A 20613-nucleotide genomic window follows, 5' to 3' on the forward strand; every position below is an offset into this window, starting at 1 on the left:
AATGACAATCAATGATAATTTTGGCGATGTAAAACTCTAGACGTCGCGCGTCGTTTACTAAAAATTGACACTAATTATAGGGAAATTAAAAGAGGAGAGAATGTTTTCAGACACTATTTTTAAAAATCATTCTTACTCAATTTGAAAATAAATTTCAACTTTCTTACTAAGCCAAGTAACAACGTATAGGGCTTGACCTCGCCAAAATTATCATCGAATATGTCATTCCCCAGCGGTCTTTGACGCCATTTTTTTTCTATCGTATGGTATGAAATTACAGAACCATAAGTTTAACTATAATATTCTTATATACAGTATGTCCCCGGATTTTCTATATACAAAAGGAAAAACTTTTTTGTTGGCATTTTGAGAAAAATGCATTCTTCATAAAAAATTTTGCTTGTTCTAAAATTCGTAATCCCGTTTATACTTTTCCAAATTTCCATACCGTGTTAGAGGAAATTATAAAAAACATGAAAATATATGGTTGAATTTTTCTGAAAGCCCTTAAAATAAAAAGGCGTCTATGATAATATAATTTCGATTTCATTTCTTTGATAGATGATTATTGTTAATTTTGATTAACGTCATCTTTTTTGCGGTTGTTAAAGTATCATATTTTCCGATAACTACTATCATGCACCCTTTCCGAAGCATTGAACTAAATAAATTTTGTGCTTCTGTAACATTTAAAATCAGCAAAATTATATCAACAACAATCTATCCAAGAATGAACACGAAATTATATTACCATATAAACGCGTTTTGATTTTTAGGACGTTCAACCATATTTTCATGTTATTTTTTTAATTTTGTCTAAAACTATATGGAAATTTGGAAAAACGGGATTAAACCATTTTAGAACAAGCAAATATTTTTATGAAGAATGTATTTTTATCAAAATGTCAATGATAAAAAAGTTTTTCTTCTTGTAAAAACAATCCGGGGACATATTGTATATTCGCCAAATACGATATTATGATAAGGGTGCTTTCTACCTTTTAAAAAACAATATAGAAATTTGTATTGAAATTTTTTAACAATATGTACATTCACTGCATTCATAGCGGTATAGTTTTTGAGCCACTCTATACGTGTTTCGAGAATTGTCTGCGAGCGAAATCAATACTGAACAAAATTCGAGAACGTGGGCAACCACAAATACAGAATTTTCTAGAAATTGGCGGGAGAGAATTTTACTGCAATAACTGCTGAATGTAAATATTGATATTTGTTTTAAATTTTGTTTATGTAATTAAAATATATTTATAGTTTAATTCACATTATATTAACATTATAATTTTTATTTATTATTTAGTTAATTTAAATTTGATATGTAAAAAATCGGAAGTTTGTAATTTTAAATATTACAGTATTGATTTTGTAATTTTACAGTAACTTACAATATATTATTATTACAAAATAGATTTTGACTAATATATAGTATATTAAAAATATGAATTAACCAATAATGTAATTTACTATGTATACTTATTAAGATTGAAACAATTACATATTGTTTGCAAATAAACAACTCTTAAAACTCACAATTTAATCAACTGAATAATTATAAAAAACTATACTTAGCAAACAATCAATAACTTTAAAATAAAATTGGAGTTTCTACTTATTTTTGATTAGGTTTTTGAATAGACTCAAAAATAAAATATATGGATTTATCCGTCATAGTTTTATTTATATTAGCAAAAAGTTTTTAAATCTCGCTCTGAAAAAATATTCTAGAGAATTCTGTAAGGTGAGTTGCCTGCATTGACCGTTGAAAAACCGTTAGATGCTTCTCGAAATATACCAGGTAGCCCAAAAATAATACAGTTAATGTATTTTTATGGTATGTTCTAAGGTATGTTCAATGTAAACATAGAAGTATAGACACTTTAAAATTTTATTATAATAAATTCCATTATTAATCAGTACTAATAAATTAATTTTGTAGGAAATTTTGCCAGAGATATTTATACTAAACACAAACAAAAAAAAATTGAAACAAAAAAAAAACTTTTTATAGATACCTGCTAATACTTCTATAATAATTAAATTTCAGATCGCATAAATTATATAAATTTTCGAGAATTTTACTTGTTATATACAGGGTGACTATACTATATGAGGTTTCTTCGCGAAAAAAAATTGATCATTTGAATTTTTTTGAAAAAAATTTTGGAATTTTTTTTTAGTTTTTACTTAAAAAAAATAGAGTAGATTAAATTTACAAGAGAGAAAACCTAGAGAAAACTTTTTTTAATTTTCAAAGAAAATAAAAAAACTCGGTTATTTTGGACTTATTTGAAAAACGGTAAAGAGAAAATATATATTTTTTATCTAGATCTACAAGCCCTGAAAATATTTGCACTTTATATACGTATTTCTTTCATCATGGGGGTTGGGTGGGTATGGTTGGGTAGGTATAGGTATTTAGGTATACCAAACCAACCTATTTATGCAATACCATAGACTTAAAATAAAATATTTAAGTCTATGTGCAATACTAATCATGATTAATAAATTGAAAATACATATCTGCTATTCACTTAAATTATAAAAATAACAATATTCAAATAAGTCATTTTGTTTCATCTTTTATTTTTTCCGCTACGGTTTCATTTGGTAATTTTACCGTACGAAATGGGAGTACTTTGTTTTGTTTGAGCCACCCGATACTTATCTTGCGAATATTCCATAGATTTAGGAAGAACAGATATCACATTATGCATTTTAACCCGATCAAACATTCGGAGGTTGACCACGTACTGTAAAAATCAACTGAGATAGAGAAGGCGACATTGCCACATATCAAATTTGCACCTATCTACTTAGTTTGATTTGCAGAAAAGGTGACTTTAAAACCTTCACCGGATATCAATAAATCTCAATTTCTTAATTAAATTAATAGTTTATTTTTAAACAAGCATGCGTAAAATATGTTATTAACCAGAGGATATATGCGTTACTATTAAAAAAAATAGTGCTGAAACGTCTAGAACTATTGGCAACGTCGCTGCTAGTCTTCCAGAATGAAATGAGCCGTCCGTCCCACCACCCCTCGCGACGGCCCACTACCCATGGTCAGCGTACTACGTTTAGCTTACGGTGTGTTTGAAGTCGGAATCAAGTCCGAAGTGAACTTTTCAGTGTTTTTCAGTAGTTTTTGTTTTTGTTTAATGTACTTTTGAATCTGCGAATTTTCAATATGGTACAATAACAGTGTCAAATGTGTGGACAAATAAACTCAAATTACCCGAATTTGTCTTTTCACAGGTAGGTATTGTTTCCGCCGCGCCGTAATCGTACATAGGCGTCCCACAAGGGAGCCTCTCACAATTAAAATAATTTCTAATTATATTTGTTGAATTTTGATCTATTAAAACAAGAACGTAGTAGCCGGTAATTGAATTATAATTCGTCTCAATTACTACCTAACTGATGTAGATCATAACAAATTTGAATATAAACGTTACATTTGAAACTTTATTATAAGCCAGAAAGTGACATTTTTTTCTTAAAATTGCGTCGTATTTTAGTCATTATATACGATATTCTAAAGGAATTTTGCTCAACAAATAAACAAAGGTGTTTACCCGACCTTTTTTACATTTTATTGCTTTATTATATCTGCCCCTTCGGCCTTGTTTAGACAATTTTTACCACCGTACAAATACATCTTCCTAGAGTTATTTGTACGGTGTGTTTAACTTTTTTTAGAATGGGACGAACTGTAAATAATTCTTAGGCTACTAGTTTTATACATACCTATATAGAGAGTGACCCAGGCCTCCAAAAAAGCTTTTTACCTATTACGTTTTTGGTTTTTGATTTTTATTTCTTTTTTTTACATAAGATGGGGGCCATTGTAACGCACATTTTCAAAATATTTTTGTCAACATACAGGGTGATTCAAACCGCAATACATATGCTTAATACAGTTCATGAAGATTAGGACATTTAACTAAAATTTGATTATCTGATGAAGCTACCTTTAAAAGTAAAGGATTTGTAAATAAACGTAATAGGTACTTATTATTATGCGACAGAAATCCCATACTGTAGCACACAGATTTGATACTTTTAATGATAAATGCCTTCTATTGCGAGACTAAAAGGCAATTGCCTCGTATCAGAGCCATCATAATATAAGAAGAAGACCGAAAGTCAAATCTTGTCTTATTTTTCAAAAAAAAACACAATTTTCTCATTAAATATTGATTTTAGGTATAGGAAGTTATTAATAATACAAGATTAAACAACTATTACACAGTACTTCACAGGAAGCTATCGATTGCGAACTAACTAAATCGTTACTAATTGGGTACTAATTTTGAAAAGTTCTTTTTAAGATAAAAAAAGGTAAAACTAAAACCTAAACTATCATTTGAGATTAAACGGGAAGTTCTAAATAATGTTGCCTATTCTAAACAAGAAAAATGTATTTATAAGTTAAGTTTTATAACATTCCTAATTAAATTTGGGCGAAAAGAATATTTCTGTTTGCTGTAGGTAATTTTCTCAGGGAAAATGCGTAAATAAAAATGACTTTTTAAGTCAAAAAAAGTCAAAAGGACAAGTTATTCCTAAAAAGGACTGTCCTTTTCAAAAAAGGACAAGTGGCAACCCTAGGTATTTCTGGAATGGAAATTTAATGGCAAATCTACAACTTTGGTTTGAAAATATGTTCCGGCCACATATGTTTACAAAAATGTCTAATATGTGCCTAAATGCCTCCATATTCTGAAAAAAAAATTGAAAGAAAAGTCACCAACCACAAACCTAATATAGAACTGTTTCGGAAGCCTGAGTCACCCTGTAAATATTCAAAAGTAACTGAAAGTTTAAATTGAAAATCGACGTTGGAGTGATTTTCGAAAACTACTAACGTTTCAACATAAGTATATGTGGGATATTAATGGTATTATTATATTAGACCTTATAACAAAACTCATCTGATTTTACTAATTAATTTACTTTTAGTTTACTAATTAAATTCGTTCCAAAAAACGATACGCCACTGGCCATTAAAACAATCCCAAATGCGCCTAGTTGCCGGGGTCGGAAATTTTAGACTTCTCTGTCTCTTCTGTCCTTGTTTGACACATTGGAATGTTTGATACACTACCAACGAGTATTTATGAATGAGATGTTCGGTCTATCTTTATAATGTCTTTGGAATATTCTCAGCGCTCCTATCGATCCCAAATGGAAGCGAGGAGAATGTCGGCAACCGTCAATACAGAATTTTCTAGACCGCCTTGGAAAGATTCCATGACCTTCGATGATGTTACGGGAAGTAGGAAATTTCTATGCCAAACATCGGTGGAAAATACTGATATTTATATTTTTGTTTCAATGTTTGTTTGTTTTTATGGCAAGTACTATTTTTGAAAAGGAAAGTTTAATAATTTTAAAATTGTATTAATAAATTTCTAAGCTATTTATATTAATTTTTATAATATAATTAATAATTAAATATTATGTAATTAGAAATAATTTCATTTTGTTGACAAATAATAGTCAAAAATAGATTGTTTGAAAATGAATATTCTTGTTTAAATAAATATAAATAAAAAATATATGTTTAAAAGTAAAGGTGCGTTTAATTTAAAAACTTATAAATTACATTATATACACAAAAAATTATAATATAAATTTAAAAAAAACTAAAAGACATGTAAATCTAGGGGTTTGAATAAAAATAAAGTATACTACTATAGAGGAATTAATAATAAATCACATTTTTTTTTAAATAAATATGATTGGAAAATAATCAAATTAAAGAAAAAATAAATGCTGTAATTTTGTCTGTAATAAAGATACTTGATTATTTTATATGTAACATAATAATATTATGATAAATTGTGTTGTAAATTAAGCTATAAATAATGTCATAACGGTTATTTTAAATCATAATTTAATTTTCAAATTTAAAAAACAAACTCATGCATTTATGATGAGACTATTTCTTTAAACATCAGGAAATGCATTTTTATTTGTGGTTTTAATTTATAAAAAGAGCATAAGTTTTATTAAAATACATTAAAACGTGTTTATTTAAGTTTGAACTGGGATATTCCAGAATATTCGGTAATGTTAGTTGCCGACGTCTGCCGTTGAAATGAAAACATATCGATCGTTTGATAATTCTAGAAATATACCCAGTAGCCCAAAAGAAACTCAGAAGGGATTACTTTATGTCGGTGAAATAAACAAGCAACATTTTTGGGACAAGTGTGCTAAATCATTGCATTTGGGAGGTTTTAACCTTTTAAAAAAAGTAATAAAAAATCAAGGTCCGTATTTATAAAAATAACGATGGTATCTCGGAAACGAAACGTCAGATTGAAAATCTAATAACATCAACTTGTAGAGCAATATAAATAGCAATACGATTGTGCAATTTAAATTGTCATATATCTTTTCAAACGGAAGAAAAAAAAAAACGAAATCCAATTGGGTTTGCCAAAAAATAACTAACTTTTTTAAACAACTTTTTTCCTAATTTAACCGGCTCCGTATCTCTGACCGGTTTTGGAAAATGTTATTCATTCGTGAATGTAACTGTATTTTTATTTATTTACTTTTCATTTAGAAATGTATTACGTTTCAGAATATTCAGGAATATTCTATTAAGGTGTGGTTGCCAACTTCTGCCTATGAGCCTATGAAGAGAAGTGTCTAGCCCCAGCAGGCAACTATTAAGCTTGACCAATCAGGTTGGTTAGCGTGGTTATTTGGAGGGTGTTAATTCATTTGTGTTTGGGGGGGGGGGTCAAAAACTCTAACGTGATTGGTCGGGATTAATAGTTCCCTGCTGGGGCTAAACACAAGTCCTATGAACCACATAACGATTTTTAGATATACCTAAAAATATACCAATCTGATCAAAATAGTGCGCTAACTAAAATACATCTACCTATCTTGTACACCCATGAATTTTAATTTGCCACAATAATCTATCATGCAATTTAACAATAAAATCTGAATTCAAATTAATAAATACATCAGAAAAATTATTATTATTATCTCTTAATAAACGATATTGAATAAACCCCATACGCCATATCCATCATTAGAAAAAGGGGTTTTAATGAACAAAAAGCAAAAAATCAGAGTATAAGATCAAATCAATCTATTCAATCAAAGTATAAAATGTTTTCTTTTTAAAGTGTTAATTATCTGTATAAGAATTTAATGTTAAAACATAACAGAATATTATTTTATTCTGTAAACTTTGATTGTGGGTATTCTAAAGTTTTAGTAACTAAAAGGTTTTTTTAATGCTACATAAATCTTATAATGAAAAATCAAAACTTGGGTGTTCATTTTTGTCACTGATGAAACGTATGTAAATAGTTGTACAAAATCGCTTTTGTAACAAAAACATTATGTTTTTATCTTACATTTACTAAATATATACGTAATATATATCTATTGTATTTAAGTGACCAGTAGTAGATATTATATATTTAATATTTTATATTATATGGTTTTCGCCATAAGAATATTCAAATTAATAGCTTAATGGTCCATATAATATACTCCATATATTACTAATTTTTACGGTTTTTACTAAATATATGCCCTTTTGAAATTAAAAAAACCATAGAAATTAATTTAAATCTTTATGTCTAAATAGTCCGTTGCTCGTTTTTTAAAATATATAATAATTACAATTCTATCAACATATATGTAATTAGTTAAAAACGCTTTAAGCAAAAAAAAATAATTAAAATTAAATATTTTTCATGTATTTTTAAATAAAGAAAGTCTTTAAATCATATATTTCAAACAAACTGTAAAAATTAAATAGTTATGTGAAATGTTTATTTCATAATTTATTTGAGACACGGTGTAATATTCAGACTTCTATTATTGTATTTTTCGAGAAGCTCCAGAAATTTCCGTTCGCTTCTGTGGCGTTCGATACGCCTCGGCTTTCTGTATATAAACCGACGCCGTTGGCGCGGTAACCAGTCAATTTGAAAACAAGCGACGAGTGTGAAGCAAAAGCGACACAGCGAACAAATTCAAAGTTTTACCAAGCGAAAGTTATTGTGTTTTTATAAAATTTTACAGTGGTGTTATTGTGTGAAAAGAGAAAAATAAAAGAAGACATCAAAATGGTTAAAGCTCCAGCAATTGGTATCGACTTGGGAACCACATATTCCTGTGTGGGAGTGTGGCAGCATGGAAAAGTGGAAATCATCGCCAACGAACAAGGTAACAGAACAACTCCAAGTTACGTGGCGTTCACCGACACCGAACGTCTCATCGGCGATGCTGCCAAAAATCAAGTCGCGATGAACCCATCGAACACCATTTTCGACGCTAAAAGATTGATAGGGCGAAAATACGACGATCCAAAAATTCAGGCCGACATCAAACACTGGCCATTCAAAGTCATCAACGAGACCGGCAAACCCAAATTGCAGGTCGAATTTAAAGGTGAAACGAAACGATTCGCTCCAGAAGAAGTTAGTTCGATGGTCCTGACGAAAATGAAGGAAATAGCAGAAGCATACCTGGGAACAAACATCAAAGACGCAGTTATAACTGTACCAGCATATTTCAACGATTCCCAGAGGCAAGCTACGAAAGATGCGGGAGTTATCGCTGGATTAAACGTTCTGAGGATAATCAACGAACCTACAGCGGCTGCCTTGGCCTATGGTTTGGACAAAAATCTTAAAGGAGAAAGAAATGTCCTGATTTTCGATCTGGGTGGCGGTACCTTCGATGTTTCCATCCTTACAATCGACGAAGGATCGCTGTTTGAAGTTAAATCCACAGCCGGAGACACCCATCTTGGAGGTGAAGACTTCGATAACAGATTGGTGAACCACTTCGCTGAAGAGTTCAAACGTAAATTCAAGAAAGATCTACGTTCCAACCCGAGGGCCGTCAGAAGATTAAGGACAGCAGCAGAAAGGGCGAAAAGAACTCTCAGTTCCAGCACCGAAGCCTCCATTGAAATTGACGCTGTCTACGAAGGCCTCGACTTTTACACCAAAATTACGAGGGCCCGTTTCGAAGAACTGAACGCCGATTTGTTCAGAGGCACTCTTCAACCTGTAGAAAAAGCCCTAGCTGACGCTAAAATGGACAAGGGCTCTATTCACGACATCGTTTTAGTTGGTGGTTCGACGAGAATACCCAAAATCCAACAACTGCTGCAAAACTTCTTCAATGGAAAACAGCTGAACCTGTCCATCAACCCAGATGAAGCTGTAGCCTATGGTGCAGCAGTCCAAGCGGCTGTACTGAGCGGCGAAAAAGATTCGAAGATCCAAGATGTGTTGTTGGTAGATGTTACCCCTCTCTCCTTGGGTATCGAAACAGCTGGTGGCGTCATGACCAAGATCATCGAGCGAAATGCAACCATTCCATGCAAACAGAGCCAGACCTTCACCACTTACGCGGACAATCAGCCCGCTGTAACAATCCAAGTATTCGAAGGTGAACGTGCCATGACCAAAGACAACAACCTCCTGGGCACATTTGATCTAACTGGCATACCTCCAGCTCCCAGAGGTGTACCAAAGATAGACGTAACGTTCGACTTGGATGCCAATGGAATCCTCAACGTATCCGCTAAAGACACGAGTTCTGGCAACAGCCGTAACATCACAATCAAGAACGACAAAGGCCGATTGTCACAGGCCGACATCGACCGCATGTTGTCTGAGGCCGAGAGGTACAAGGAGGAAGACGAAAAACAGAAACAAAAAGTAGCCTCACGCAACCAACTGGAGGCTTACATCTTCCAACTGAAACAAGCAGTGCAGGACTGCGGGGACAAACTAAGCTCAGAAGACAAGGCGACGGTCGAAAGGGAGTGCGAGGCTGCTCTTAAATGGCTAGACTCCAACACGCTGGCCGAAAAGGAAGAGTTTGAAGATAAACAGAAACAGCTAACATCAGTGTGCAGTCCTATCATGGCCAAATTATATGGAGGCGGATCTCAGAATACCAATATGGGTGGAGGAATGCCTGGTGGATGCGGCAGACAAGCTGGTGGATTTGGTGGATCTCAGAGCAATGGTCCAACGATAGAAGAAGTAGATTAAATAATTTAACTCAGTATTTTAGAGATAGGTTTTTGTTAATGTTTGTGATAAATATTTCTAGAAAGAAATTATGGTGAGACTGATATTTTTTTATTAAAATAGCTACATTATTTTGTTAATTCTAAGTATATAGAAAATAAAGAATATTTTTGTTTTATATTTTTGTGTTTTATTGAATACATTACTAGTATAAAAAAATTAATCTACAAAAGTTCAGTGCGAATTGTTTTTCTAAGAAAAACATAAATAAAATAAACTTAAATAATCTTAATAAAATGCATATCCTATTTAATACTGCCATAACTTGCATTTTTTGGAAAAAATGGGTACAATATGTTATTGTGGTGATAAATTATTGCTGCATTTCCATAGAAGACAGATCTAACTAAATAATCATAAAATACGACTTTTCATGATATGGTAGGGGTTAACACAATATGGAAAAAAATCATATTTCTATTGAATTATTATATCTGAATTTCTGAAAAAAAATGCAGTTATGGCAGTATTGAACTGGATGTACAAAAAATTAACAAAACTGCTCTGTTATTGAGTTATAATTCTTTGCAAACTTGAAGACATTGTCAATAATTCCTGTTTAATATTTTTATTATAAATGGCAAAATACATATTTTTTTAGATCATTATGTAGCAATGTAATTAATAAAAAATAAATATACCTACAACTAATAAAAATACAAGAGTTGTTACTCTCATATAATAAGATAAAGATATAGAATCAGTAGCTTCATCTTCTCTTATTTTATCCCTAAAAAAACTTATTAATCAACACAGGGGCGCATATACAGCTGGGGTAATGGGTGTAAAGAAATTTATATTTTTTTATAAATAATATTTTAACTTAAAAAATAAAATTATAAAAGAATTTATTAATAACAATCAATATACAGTATGTCCCTGGATTGTCTTTACAAGAGAAAAAACTTTTTTATTAGTGACATTTTGTGAAAAATGCATTTTACATAAAAAATTTGCTTGTCGTAAAATCGTTAATCCCATAGACTTAAAATAAAATTTTATTTTAAGTCTATGGTTAATCCTGTTTATACTTTTCGAGATTTCCATACCGTTTGAGAAAATTAAGAAAAACATGAAAAAGGTGTCGATTTTTTGGTCCTAAAATCCTAAAAATGAAAACGCGTCTCTGTGATAATATAACACCGTTTTCATTCTTTGATAGATTGTTATTCATACAATGTTAATTAACGTAATATTTTTTGTTATTTTAGAATGTTAAAGAACCACAAAATTTATTTAGTTCATGCTACGGAAAGAGCGATGATAGTTATCGGAAAATGTGATACTTTAACAAAGAATATGACAATCAAAATTAATAAAAGTATTTATTAAAAGAATGAAATCCGTAATGAAATCAAATTGATATTACTATGGAAACGCATTTTGATTTTTCGTACTTTAAAAAAAATTCAACACTATTTTCATGTTTCTCTTAATTTTCTCTGAAACGGTATGGAAATTTCGAAAAGTATAATAGGGATTAACCATTTTATGACAAGCAAAAAGTTTTATGAAGAATACATTTCTCTCAAAATGTTAATAATAAAAAAGTTTTTCCTCTTGTAAAGACAATCCAGAGTCATACTGTAGAAAATTCTGACCAAGGTTCTGACCAGTCCAAGTATATTTTTTTCCACAGTCAAAAAATGTAAAGCAAAATTAATTTAAATCTATAATACCTTAATATTGCTACTACCCCCCCCCCGACTCAATCTCTAGATGCGCCACTGAATCAACAAGTTATGAACTATGTAGAAAGCAAACTTCAAAAATAAAATAAGTTAATTTATTTAATCTTTAATTTATACAATATAACAATTAATTCCTTATCTAAATAAAGTTACAAAACCTTTGTGACCAGTCCGGCTGCGATTGTTGCGCCACCTACCCTTAACATAACCCTTCCTAGTTCTTTGCACTCGCTATAAACTTCCAAAGCTATCGGTTTGGAAACGGAGATTTCCACGATTGCACTCGAGTTCTTGCTCAAGAAACGCGGATGTTTCTTTTGCACTTCGCCGTTACTTTTGTTCAGTTGAGATGTTAGTTTGCTGATCACGGCCGGTTCTACCAGCGATTGATGATGTAACACCACCTAAAAGAAATATGGAACGATTATTAAAAAACTATACAGGGTGCGTCTCAAAAGTGGCTCACCACTATAACTTTTTTATATTTTTTTCAGATAAAGAAACGAGATTTGATATGTTAGTATATGACATAAATTAGGATTTATTGACGTATTCAATTGTTTTTGGTCACTTCCTGTTCCACCGGAAATGACTACAACTTTTCATTTTTAAATGGCATCCTCGGTATATTTCTACTTTATTTGATAGAAAATTACATTCTGAATAGAATGATATATCATATATGTCAACTTTTCACATTTTCGCATATGGTTTATTTGAAATTGTAAAATGCGGTTCATAACGACAATTAGCAAATTATGTGGCACTAAATTATTTATAAAAAAATCCTTTTCCAAGTATGCTAATGAGCCACCCTTATTCCATTTGAAAAAAATTGAGAAAAATACGATTTGGGCATCTTTTAACCGGCCACGACAAGACACGAAAAACATTAGAAGATCAAAACTATTTTTCCAAGGCTCCTTGATTAAAAATTAGTGCTTCTAACACAGCCATGGCACTCTAGATTGCAATTTAAATACGATTTGTTTTTAAGCAAAAATGTCAAAAGTTGTTAAGTATATGATATGTCATTCTATTTAGAGTGTCATTTTCTATTGAATAAAGTAGAAATATACCGAGGGTGCCATTTAAGAATCAAAAGTTGTAGCCATTTCTGGCGAAACAGGACGTGACCAAAAAGAATTGAATATGTTAATCAATCCTAATTTATGTGATATACTAACATACCAAATCTCGTTTTTTTATCTGACAAAATAAAAAAGTTATAGGGGTGCGCCACTTTCGAGACGCACCTGGTATACCAGGCACCAGGCTGTAAATAAATAAGTGCGAAAAAAAAGACAGGGGTGGTTGTTAAAAAATAAGTGGGGATTTTCATAGAACTTTAAAATACAAATATTAAGAAAGAAATACCGTATGTTCGAAAAAAAAAGGGCGGCAGGTGATTTGAATATGAATATTTCCCATATAATTTTACATATAAAATGACAGCGATGTTCATTTCATAGCCATCGCTGACGCCGTTTTTTCGATAATGCTGTATAACAATATCCACATGTATTCATGCATAGTAAGGTGAGGATCATTGACAGTTCTGTATGACGTTTTGTTTGAAACATTTGAATTTGATTTGAAATTTTATGCATTTATTTGTCTTTATTGAGCTTATTTTATGCTATTTAAAGCTACCCCACTTGCAATATTGTACTATTTTTTTATCCCACACTAACAGTCTAAGAGGCAACGCCGAAAAAATTCTCTGAATTTACCAAAGCCAGTTTTTAGACAGTTGATTACAGTAGTTATGTACATACATATACCGCGGTCAGTCAAGCGAAAATTAGAACAGGACCCTCGAGGACGTGGTCAAAGTTGTGAAGATAACTTAGGTAATGCAACGAATTAACGAAGATAACTTAGGTAATGCAACTGAATTATTATTAATAGATATTCCAAGAATTGGTTATACCTGGTATATATGTACTTGCTTTGTAGAACCGGCCCTTATTCATTTATAGTCTGTATATATAATTTTATAAAAGAAAGAAATGAGTTTTTGCTATGTTATTCCGTAAATAATAAGCAGAAAATCCCTTATAATCGAAAAAAAAAACGGTGTCAAATTTCTTTAGAAGTGAGGATAGATGACACTTTCTTTATAAGTAAAATTATTATGGTGAATATCATTAATTTTCATTTCTACAGTAAATTAAAACTTCTTTTCATCATATTGTATTTCCCAAATATGCTACTTTAGTTTATCTTGACAAATAATGTGCCACGACTTACCGAATAGCCTTTTGTTATAGGCACAGCAATATTAAATATCACAATTCTGGCTTCAAATCTACTTGACACTTGCACTGGATTACCGGGATCACATAAAATGTTACCTACCGACACGTTTTGCATTTCTATGCCTGATAACGTTACAGTGGCTTGATCACCTAAAAATAATAAACAAAAATTGTTATGTTACAAAATACCACACCCTGTATGGATTTATTAAAGTGTTATTTGTTTTTTTTTTCTACAATATTAAGGAGCCGTCATATGCCGGTAACATTGCGACCAGTAAGGCCTATTGTGTTTGTCCCCTTTCTTAGTGACGAACAAGGTCTTGATCTTGCACAAAAAGCAGGATCGAGACTGGCCAGTTCAAGACTTTGGCAAGACCAAGACCAAGTATGCAAGACTCTTGCGGCCAAAAATCAAAGATTTTAAACATATTTAACCCTTATAATAAATACCTTTTTTTGGGCCCAAGAATCCAAAAATGAAATAAAATACCGGGTGTTCCATAAGAAAAAATATAACTTTGGTATGGATCTTAGTTCTGAAACACCCTGTTTTTTTTATTTTAATTTTAATATTCTTTTCGAAAAAGTTGGGTGGTAAACTTCTCCAGAAATATTTCGTAAAACATTTCGGGGATAGTATAGAGGCTGTTTTATTGTAATCGCAAAACATTTTCCCATACGTCATCAATCATATCGACATTGACACTAAAGTCTATAAACCTGACTAAATGAAATTTTGCCAAAAATGTTTAAATTTGTTGTATAATTTAAGATACCGAGCAGCTCTTCATTTTACATTATAGAGCAAATGATTGTAACAGATATTTTATTTAGATTAAAGCTGCAAAAATTAGTTTAAACCGAATTTTATTATCACTATGTTGGTCACATTGCGCCGTGTTCACCAATGTTGTCCTTTTTTATTTGACATTATCCTAGTGTCATAAAAGACCATACCATCACGTGGTATACTGATGCTTCCAAAACCAAAGTTGTGACAGGGATAGGAGTATTTGGGCCGAAAACTGGGCACCTAGTGAACCAATGGGCACCTACCCCAGTATCCTTCAGGCAGAAATTTGCGCTATCGAAAGATGCGTACAGTTTATCTTAGATAGGAACTATCGAAAACAGGAAATTGCCATCCTATCCGATAGTCAAGCACCACTTAAAATCAACTCAGTAGCCATCAATTCGAAGTTGGTCAAAGAATGCCTAGAGAAGCTCAACAAATTAGGCAAAGAAAATAAAGTCCTCCTACTCTGGGTGCCTGCTCACCAAGGGAACATAAGGCAATGAAAAAGCAAATGATCTAGCTAGAAAAGGAGCGAACACTCCACTAACTGGACCAGAACCGTTCTGTTTTCCAAACGGGAACCAACTGAAAGCGGAACTGAAGAATTTGGAAGACTCCATCCGTAACTTGGAATGGGTGTCCTCCAACGGTCTAAGACACTCGAAAAAGTTCCTTAGAACTTATGACCGAGAGAAAAATCAAAGGTTTTCCTTGATTTAAGTAAAAACAATCTTCGGATTGTCACGGGGTTTCTAACAGGACACTGTCTCCTCAACGAACACCTCAGTAGGCTGAAACTGAGAAACAACGGCGAATGCAGATTTTGTGGGGAAAATGGGGAAACACCAGAACACCTTATCACTGAGTGCGCCGAGACGACGACCATTCGTGCCATGAACCTTGGTACGTCTGATGTCAAGGATGGAGAGCTGGCCTCTGTGGAGCCGTCTCAGATACTGGCTTTTCTTAAAGCACTGAGACTGTATGATGAGTTATAACTCGTTATAACTCAAGAAAGGGGAACACACAATAGATCTATAAGGTCGCGGTGATTAACTCCCCTCCTAAACATTCTACATTCTACATCCTAGTGTCAGTCATTATTTTGTATAATATCGTGTGGTTGTTGAATCTTTGTGAGTAACTCTCGTTTTTTTGCCTATTTTCATAGTTTTTTTTAAATTGCACTCCTAAGCACAAACAGTTCTTTTTAGAACTAAATTTTCGAGTTTTTGTATTGCATTTCTTGAAATTGTGTGTTGAAAATATGATGAAGCTTTTAAACAGCTGAAGCAAAGAGACTGTAGCTTCCCTGTTTTTTAAAACTATTTTGAACGAGAACGTGACAATAAAGGTCCTTTATTAACCTTGCCTACAGTCAGAAAAGTAAGTTTGATTGATAAGCACATTATACTGCTTTCAAAGTTTTTATTAAATTCTGTGATTATTAGTTTGTGCATTAACAGCACCCTCGTACTTATTACCACTTATGGCGTTGTAAGATGTACATCAATAAATAAATATCCCATACTCTGTCTATAATAACGCTTATAGTAATCTTCATAATGAACTAGTTTTTGCCAATATGTAATAAGTAAAATAAGCTATAAAACAAATAAATCAATTAATCCCTGAAATATCAGTTATTAAATTAAAAATAAAACGTAAAACTCTTTTAAAAAATGATATAATAAATATGTTGTTTGTCAATTTTAAGTTCATCTCATAAATCCATCACAATCTGGCAGCGCTGTGGCCATCGCTTGTCACTCAAAGTTGATCACGTGCATCGGAAATTGTTTTGCGATTACCATATTTGCGGTAATATTTACCTGCGAAAACAACAACCTTGGAAACTTCTTCGATAGCCAATGACTTAACAGCGGCCAAATCTTTGTTAGGACAAACCAGAACTTTGTCTCCAGTGTTCAAAACTCCTGTTTCCACTCTACCAGCTACGCAGAATCCCGTTCCAGTACCCTAGAAATAACATAAAACCTTATACATTCATTACAAACAATTAAAATAAATAAACCTAACCTTAAAAACATCATTTACAGAAAACTTGAACGGTTTTGTAATTGGTCTGGCTGGAGCTCTAAATTTGTCTGAAAACACAAAAACTTGGAAACTTGAATCAAAAATTAAAACATTTATATACCTATAACTTCTAATAGACAAGGCCCTTTGTACCATTCGAGTAGTTCATTTTCAGTTGGAGGCTTTACGAGATTTTGGCCAGTCAGTCCACTGCACGGAACGAAAGTGACGTCGTTTTCTTTGAAGCCAGCTTGTTTGAGAAACGTCTTTAATTTTTGAACAATTTCCTCAAACCTGTAACTCAATAATTATAGTCATATAAGCTTCACTCAAAACCTCGCAATTAGTGGAATGAATTAGTGGTTTCAATTAGCGTAGAAATTGATTCCTTTAATTTCAATGTAGGCATTCAGAACGTCAAAATTACTGGTAGACATTTTCAATTAGTAGAAAAAGTTATCAAACTGTTAAACTTCATTCAGAACCTCGCAATTAGTGGAATAAATTAGTGGTTTCAATTAGCGTAAAAGTTTGTTCTTTTCATTTCAATGTAAGCATCCAGAACGTCAAAATTAGTAGTAGACATTTTTAATTAGTAGAAAAAGTTATCAAACTTTTAACTTTTGCACTAATTTTACTTCAAAATTTACAAGAAATGCCATTTTGGCCTTTGACTATATCCGTCAAGAGAAATTGTGGTTAGAAATCAAAGATTTATTGTTTTATAAGCTAAATATTAGGCTTTTTCTATGGATAAAACTGACTAACGCAAGCTGTTGCTATGATATTCTATTAATTTTAATTGTGTTTTTTAGACATTGTGAATAATCGTAATCTAAAAAGTATAAACTTTATATAAATAAAGTGTAATTGAAACCACTAATTGCGAGGTCCTGAATGAAGCTTCAACTTTTCCACTAATTATACTTCAAAATTTGCGAAAAATGTCATTTTGGGCTTTAATTATCTTCCCTCAAGAGAAATTGTCGCATAGATAAAGGAAACAAGATTGGAAAGTGCCCATAATAAGCGCCAAAGAGTATGTAAATACTATATGGCGCTATTCTTACAACGGTCGCTCTCCAAAGCTTTTGATAATTTCGGAGCGGTTTGGCTTTTTCCGGAATTATGTCGCCAAATATTATTTATTCAAATTTATTACTATTTTCTTTTAATTTTTTTAAATAAAATACAGTGTGTTGCATATATATAAGAAACCTTATTTTATATAAAGACGTGTATGAAACATTGAAAAGCGACGTTATTCCACGATCCACGATGGTTTCACAGTTCACACAGAAGTTTTTAATGCCACTTTTTCACAATAATTATCACAGGGTTCGAGTAAATAAAATTTAAATTAAACTCACAAGATAGCAATAATTACTTTGAAAATGGACGCGTTAAACACTTTTCGGTATTTTTCAATGAAGGCAGTTTAAATTTTGAAAAATTTTATAATTTTTGCGGATTCTGATTTTGACAAGAAAAAATTATTTCTGTTCTTGTTTACGGTTGTTCTTAGCCAACCGCTATAGCAACGCCGGATCCCGTACAAGGTATGCACCCCAAAACAATAATAATTATAAGTTTTAGCGGCAAGCCGAGCATTCCAATCTAAATTTGTTTCCTTTATCTATAAATTGTGGTTGCTAGCAAGCTGATGCTAGAATATTCTACTAATTTTAGTTGTGTTTTTTAAACGATGTAATTAAACAGCCGTTAAACGGTAGCCTACTAAAATGCCGTTAATAGATATTGTGACGTCGTTCATGTCGGCGGAAAGTGATGCCTGGCCTTAAACATTCTGCAAGAGCACCTGTGGGTCAGTGGCTGAGGCTATCGCTTCGTAAGCGAATGGTCCGTGGTTCAAATCTCACGCCGACCAAGACTTTTTTATATTTTTTTTGCTTATAGCGTGATCTTATCGCATTGGTTTCACTCTTTTTGGATGGATTGGTTTAGTTATTTGGCGGGTTGGTTAGCGTGGTGATTTGGATGGTGTTAATTCATTGGTTAGTTGGTGGGGTTGGTTGATTTTTACTAATTTATATTTGTTTTTTATATTTTTTATCAGTGTCGAGGTTAGTTGCGTTGGTTAAGTTGGTTATTTGGTGGGGTGGATAGCGTTGGTTAGTCCTTATAAAATTCCTATATTTCATAAAGCCGTCAAGTGCGTCACATTAACGACGTCATACCTATTAACGGCATTTTAGTAAGCTACCGTTTAACGGCAGTTTAAGTACAGCCTTTTTTAAACACTGTGAATGATTGTAAACTAAAAAGTATAAAGTGTAATTGAAACCACTAATATATTCCACTAATTGCGAGATTCTGAATGAAGCTATTTTTAAATAAATTATGTTTGGAAGTCCGCTATCTTGCGTAATTGACAGGTCACGTCACGCACGCGTACAGCTTATTTTTAATAACTGATGTCCTCTGCAAATCAATGGCATACTCGACATTATAGAATAGAAATTCAACGGAAAATAGTGGGAAATTGGCATATTCAAATCTAGAAATATATTGAAATTTATAGAAAATACTTTTTAATTGAAATGGAAACAAAAATATAGAGAACAAATGACAACTGTCAAATAGATTGATATCAATCATTCCAGATCATTCAGTCATTTGTATTAAAAACTCTTCACTGTTAAGCCCCATACCCTCTATGTGCTGATAGATCGATTTGATGCGTTGGTGTGGATCGTCAATGCGATTCGTTAGTTCGTTTGGAAATTCGTACATTATGTTCGTAATACGGCCGAACTGCCGTATCACGAACATAATGCATCGCATGGGCGTATTTACGCATCAAATCGACGCATTGACAAACAGCATCGACAACCCGGATCAGTACATAGTAAGTATGGGGCTTTAGGCGGTACGAAGTTAGCGGTGTTATTTAACTCTGTTATAAATTATGTTATAAGTGTATTGAACTAACCTGTCTTTTGACCAAGACACCGTGTCCAACTTATTAATAACCACAGCCAATTGGGTCACGCCCAGAGATCTGACTAAGAGAGCGTGCTCCCTGGTTTGACCACCTAGGTCAAAACCAGTCTCGAATTCTCCTCTTGTCGCGTCCACTACCAGAACACCTACGTCAGCTTGACCGGCTCCTGATATCATGTTTGGAATGAAGTCTTTATGGCCGGGGGCATCCAATAAGGTGACCTGTAATAATTGTTACATTAGACATAACTCAACTTGTTACACTAGATATAACTCAAACTAAACTGAATTTTCTATTATTTTTTGGATGTCATATGTCAAAATTTTCCCATGCGTCGCGAATATCGCAATATTTAAAATGTTATATCTCTATTTTTAGCCGACCATACCAATAAGTATGGTAGGCTAATAAGATCGGCAATAATTAAGATCGGCAAAATTTTTTTTAATTTCACTCAAAATGAGTTATTTGGGTCATAAATGACCTAAATACAAAATATTTTCATGGTGTCTGTCTGTCTGTCTGTCTGTGTGTCCGTCTGTAACACGATACCTCAAAAACCGCTAAACCGATTTTAACCTAATTTGGCACAAAAATACTGTGGCGCCCGAGAGGCCATTAGTTTTTGGTGGGGGTGGGTGGTTGGTAAGGAGGTATGGGAGGGGGTTAAAAATTTTAAAACATCATAACTCCAAAATTACAGTAGCTAGCGAAACGCGGTTTTCAATTTAAGATTAGGAAT

The 20613-nt window shown here is 32.4% G+C and overlaps 2 protein-coding genes across 2 annotated transcripts in view; one reads left to right on the top strand and one right to left on the bottom strand.

The window, feature by feature from the left end:
- Positions 1-8078: 8078 nt before the first annotated feature.
- LOC115880627 (heat shock protein 68-like) lies at positions 8079-10223 on the top strand. Its single transcript, XM_030897906.1, has one exon. The coding sequence runs from the start codon at positions 8130-8132 to the stop codon at positions 10074-10076; it is 1947 nt and encodes a 648-aa protein (XP_030753766.1). The 5' UTR covers positions 8079-8129; the 3' UTR covers positions 10077-10223.
- Positions 10224-11887: 1664 nt separating this feature from the next.
- LOC115880626 (HBS1-like protein) overlaps positions 11888-20613 on the bottom strand; it is a 35677-nt gene continuing 26951 nt past the window's right edge. Inside the window, exons 5-10 of the mRNA XM_030897905.1 lie at positions 19860-20092; positions 17028-17200; positions 16907-16974; positions 16699-16846; positions 14060-14217; positions 11888-12210 (exon numbers count right to left, since the gene is read on the bottom strand). Of these exons, the coding sequence (XP_030753765.1) occupies positions 11956-12210; positions 14060-14217; positions 16699-16846; positions 16907-16974; positions 17028-17200; positions 19860-20092 (1035 nt within the window). The 3' untranslated portion in view covers positions 11888-11955. The remainder of the gene's footprint in view (positions 12211-14059; positions 14218-16698; positions 16847-16906; positions 16975-17027; positions 17201-19859; positions 20093-20613) is intronic.

This window comes from Sitophilus oryzae, unplaced genomic scaffold (genome assembly GCF_002938485.1).
Source record: "Sitophilus oryzae breed Bouriz unplaced genomic scaffold, Soryzae_2.0 scaffold_1639_pilon_pilon, whole genome shotgun sequence".
NCBI classification, from domain to species: Eukaryota; Metazoa; Arthropoda; class Insecta; order Coleoptera; family Curculionidae; genus Sitophilus; species Sitophilus oryzae.

Excerpts from the sequence above, each read along its gene's own strand:
- LOC115880627 (XM_030897906.1), top strand. The coding sequence starts at position 8,130 with ATGGTTAAAGCTCCAGCAATTGGTATCGACTTGGGAACCACATATTCC.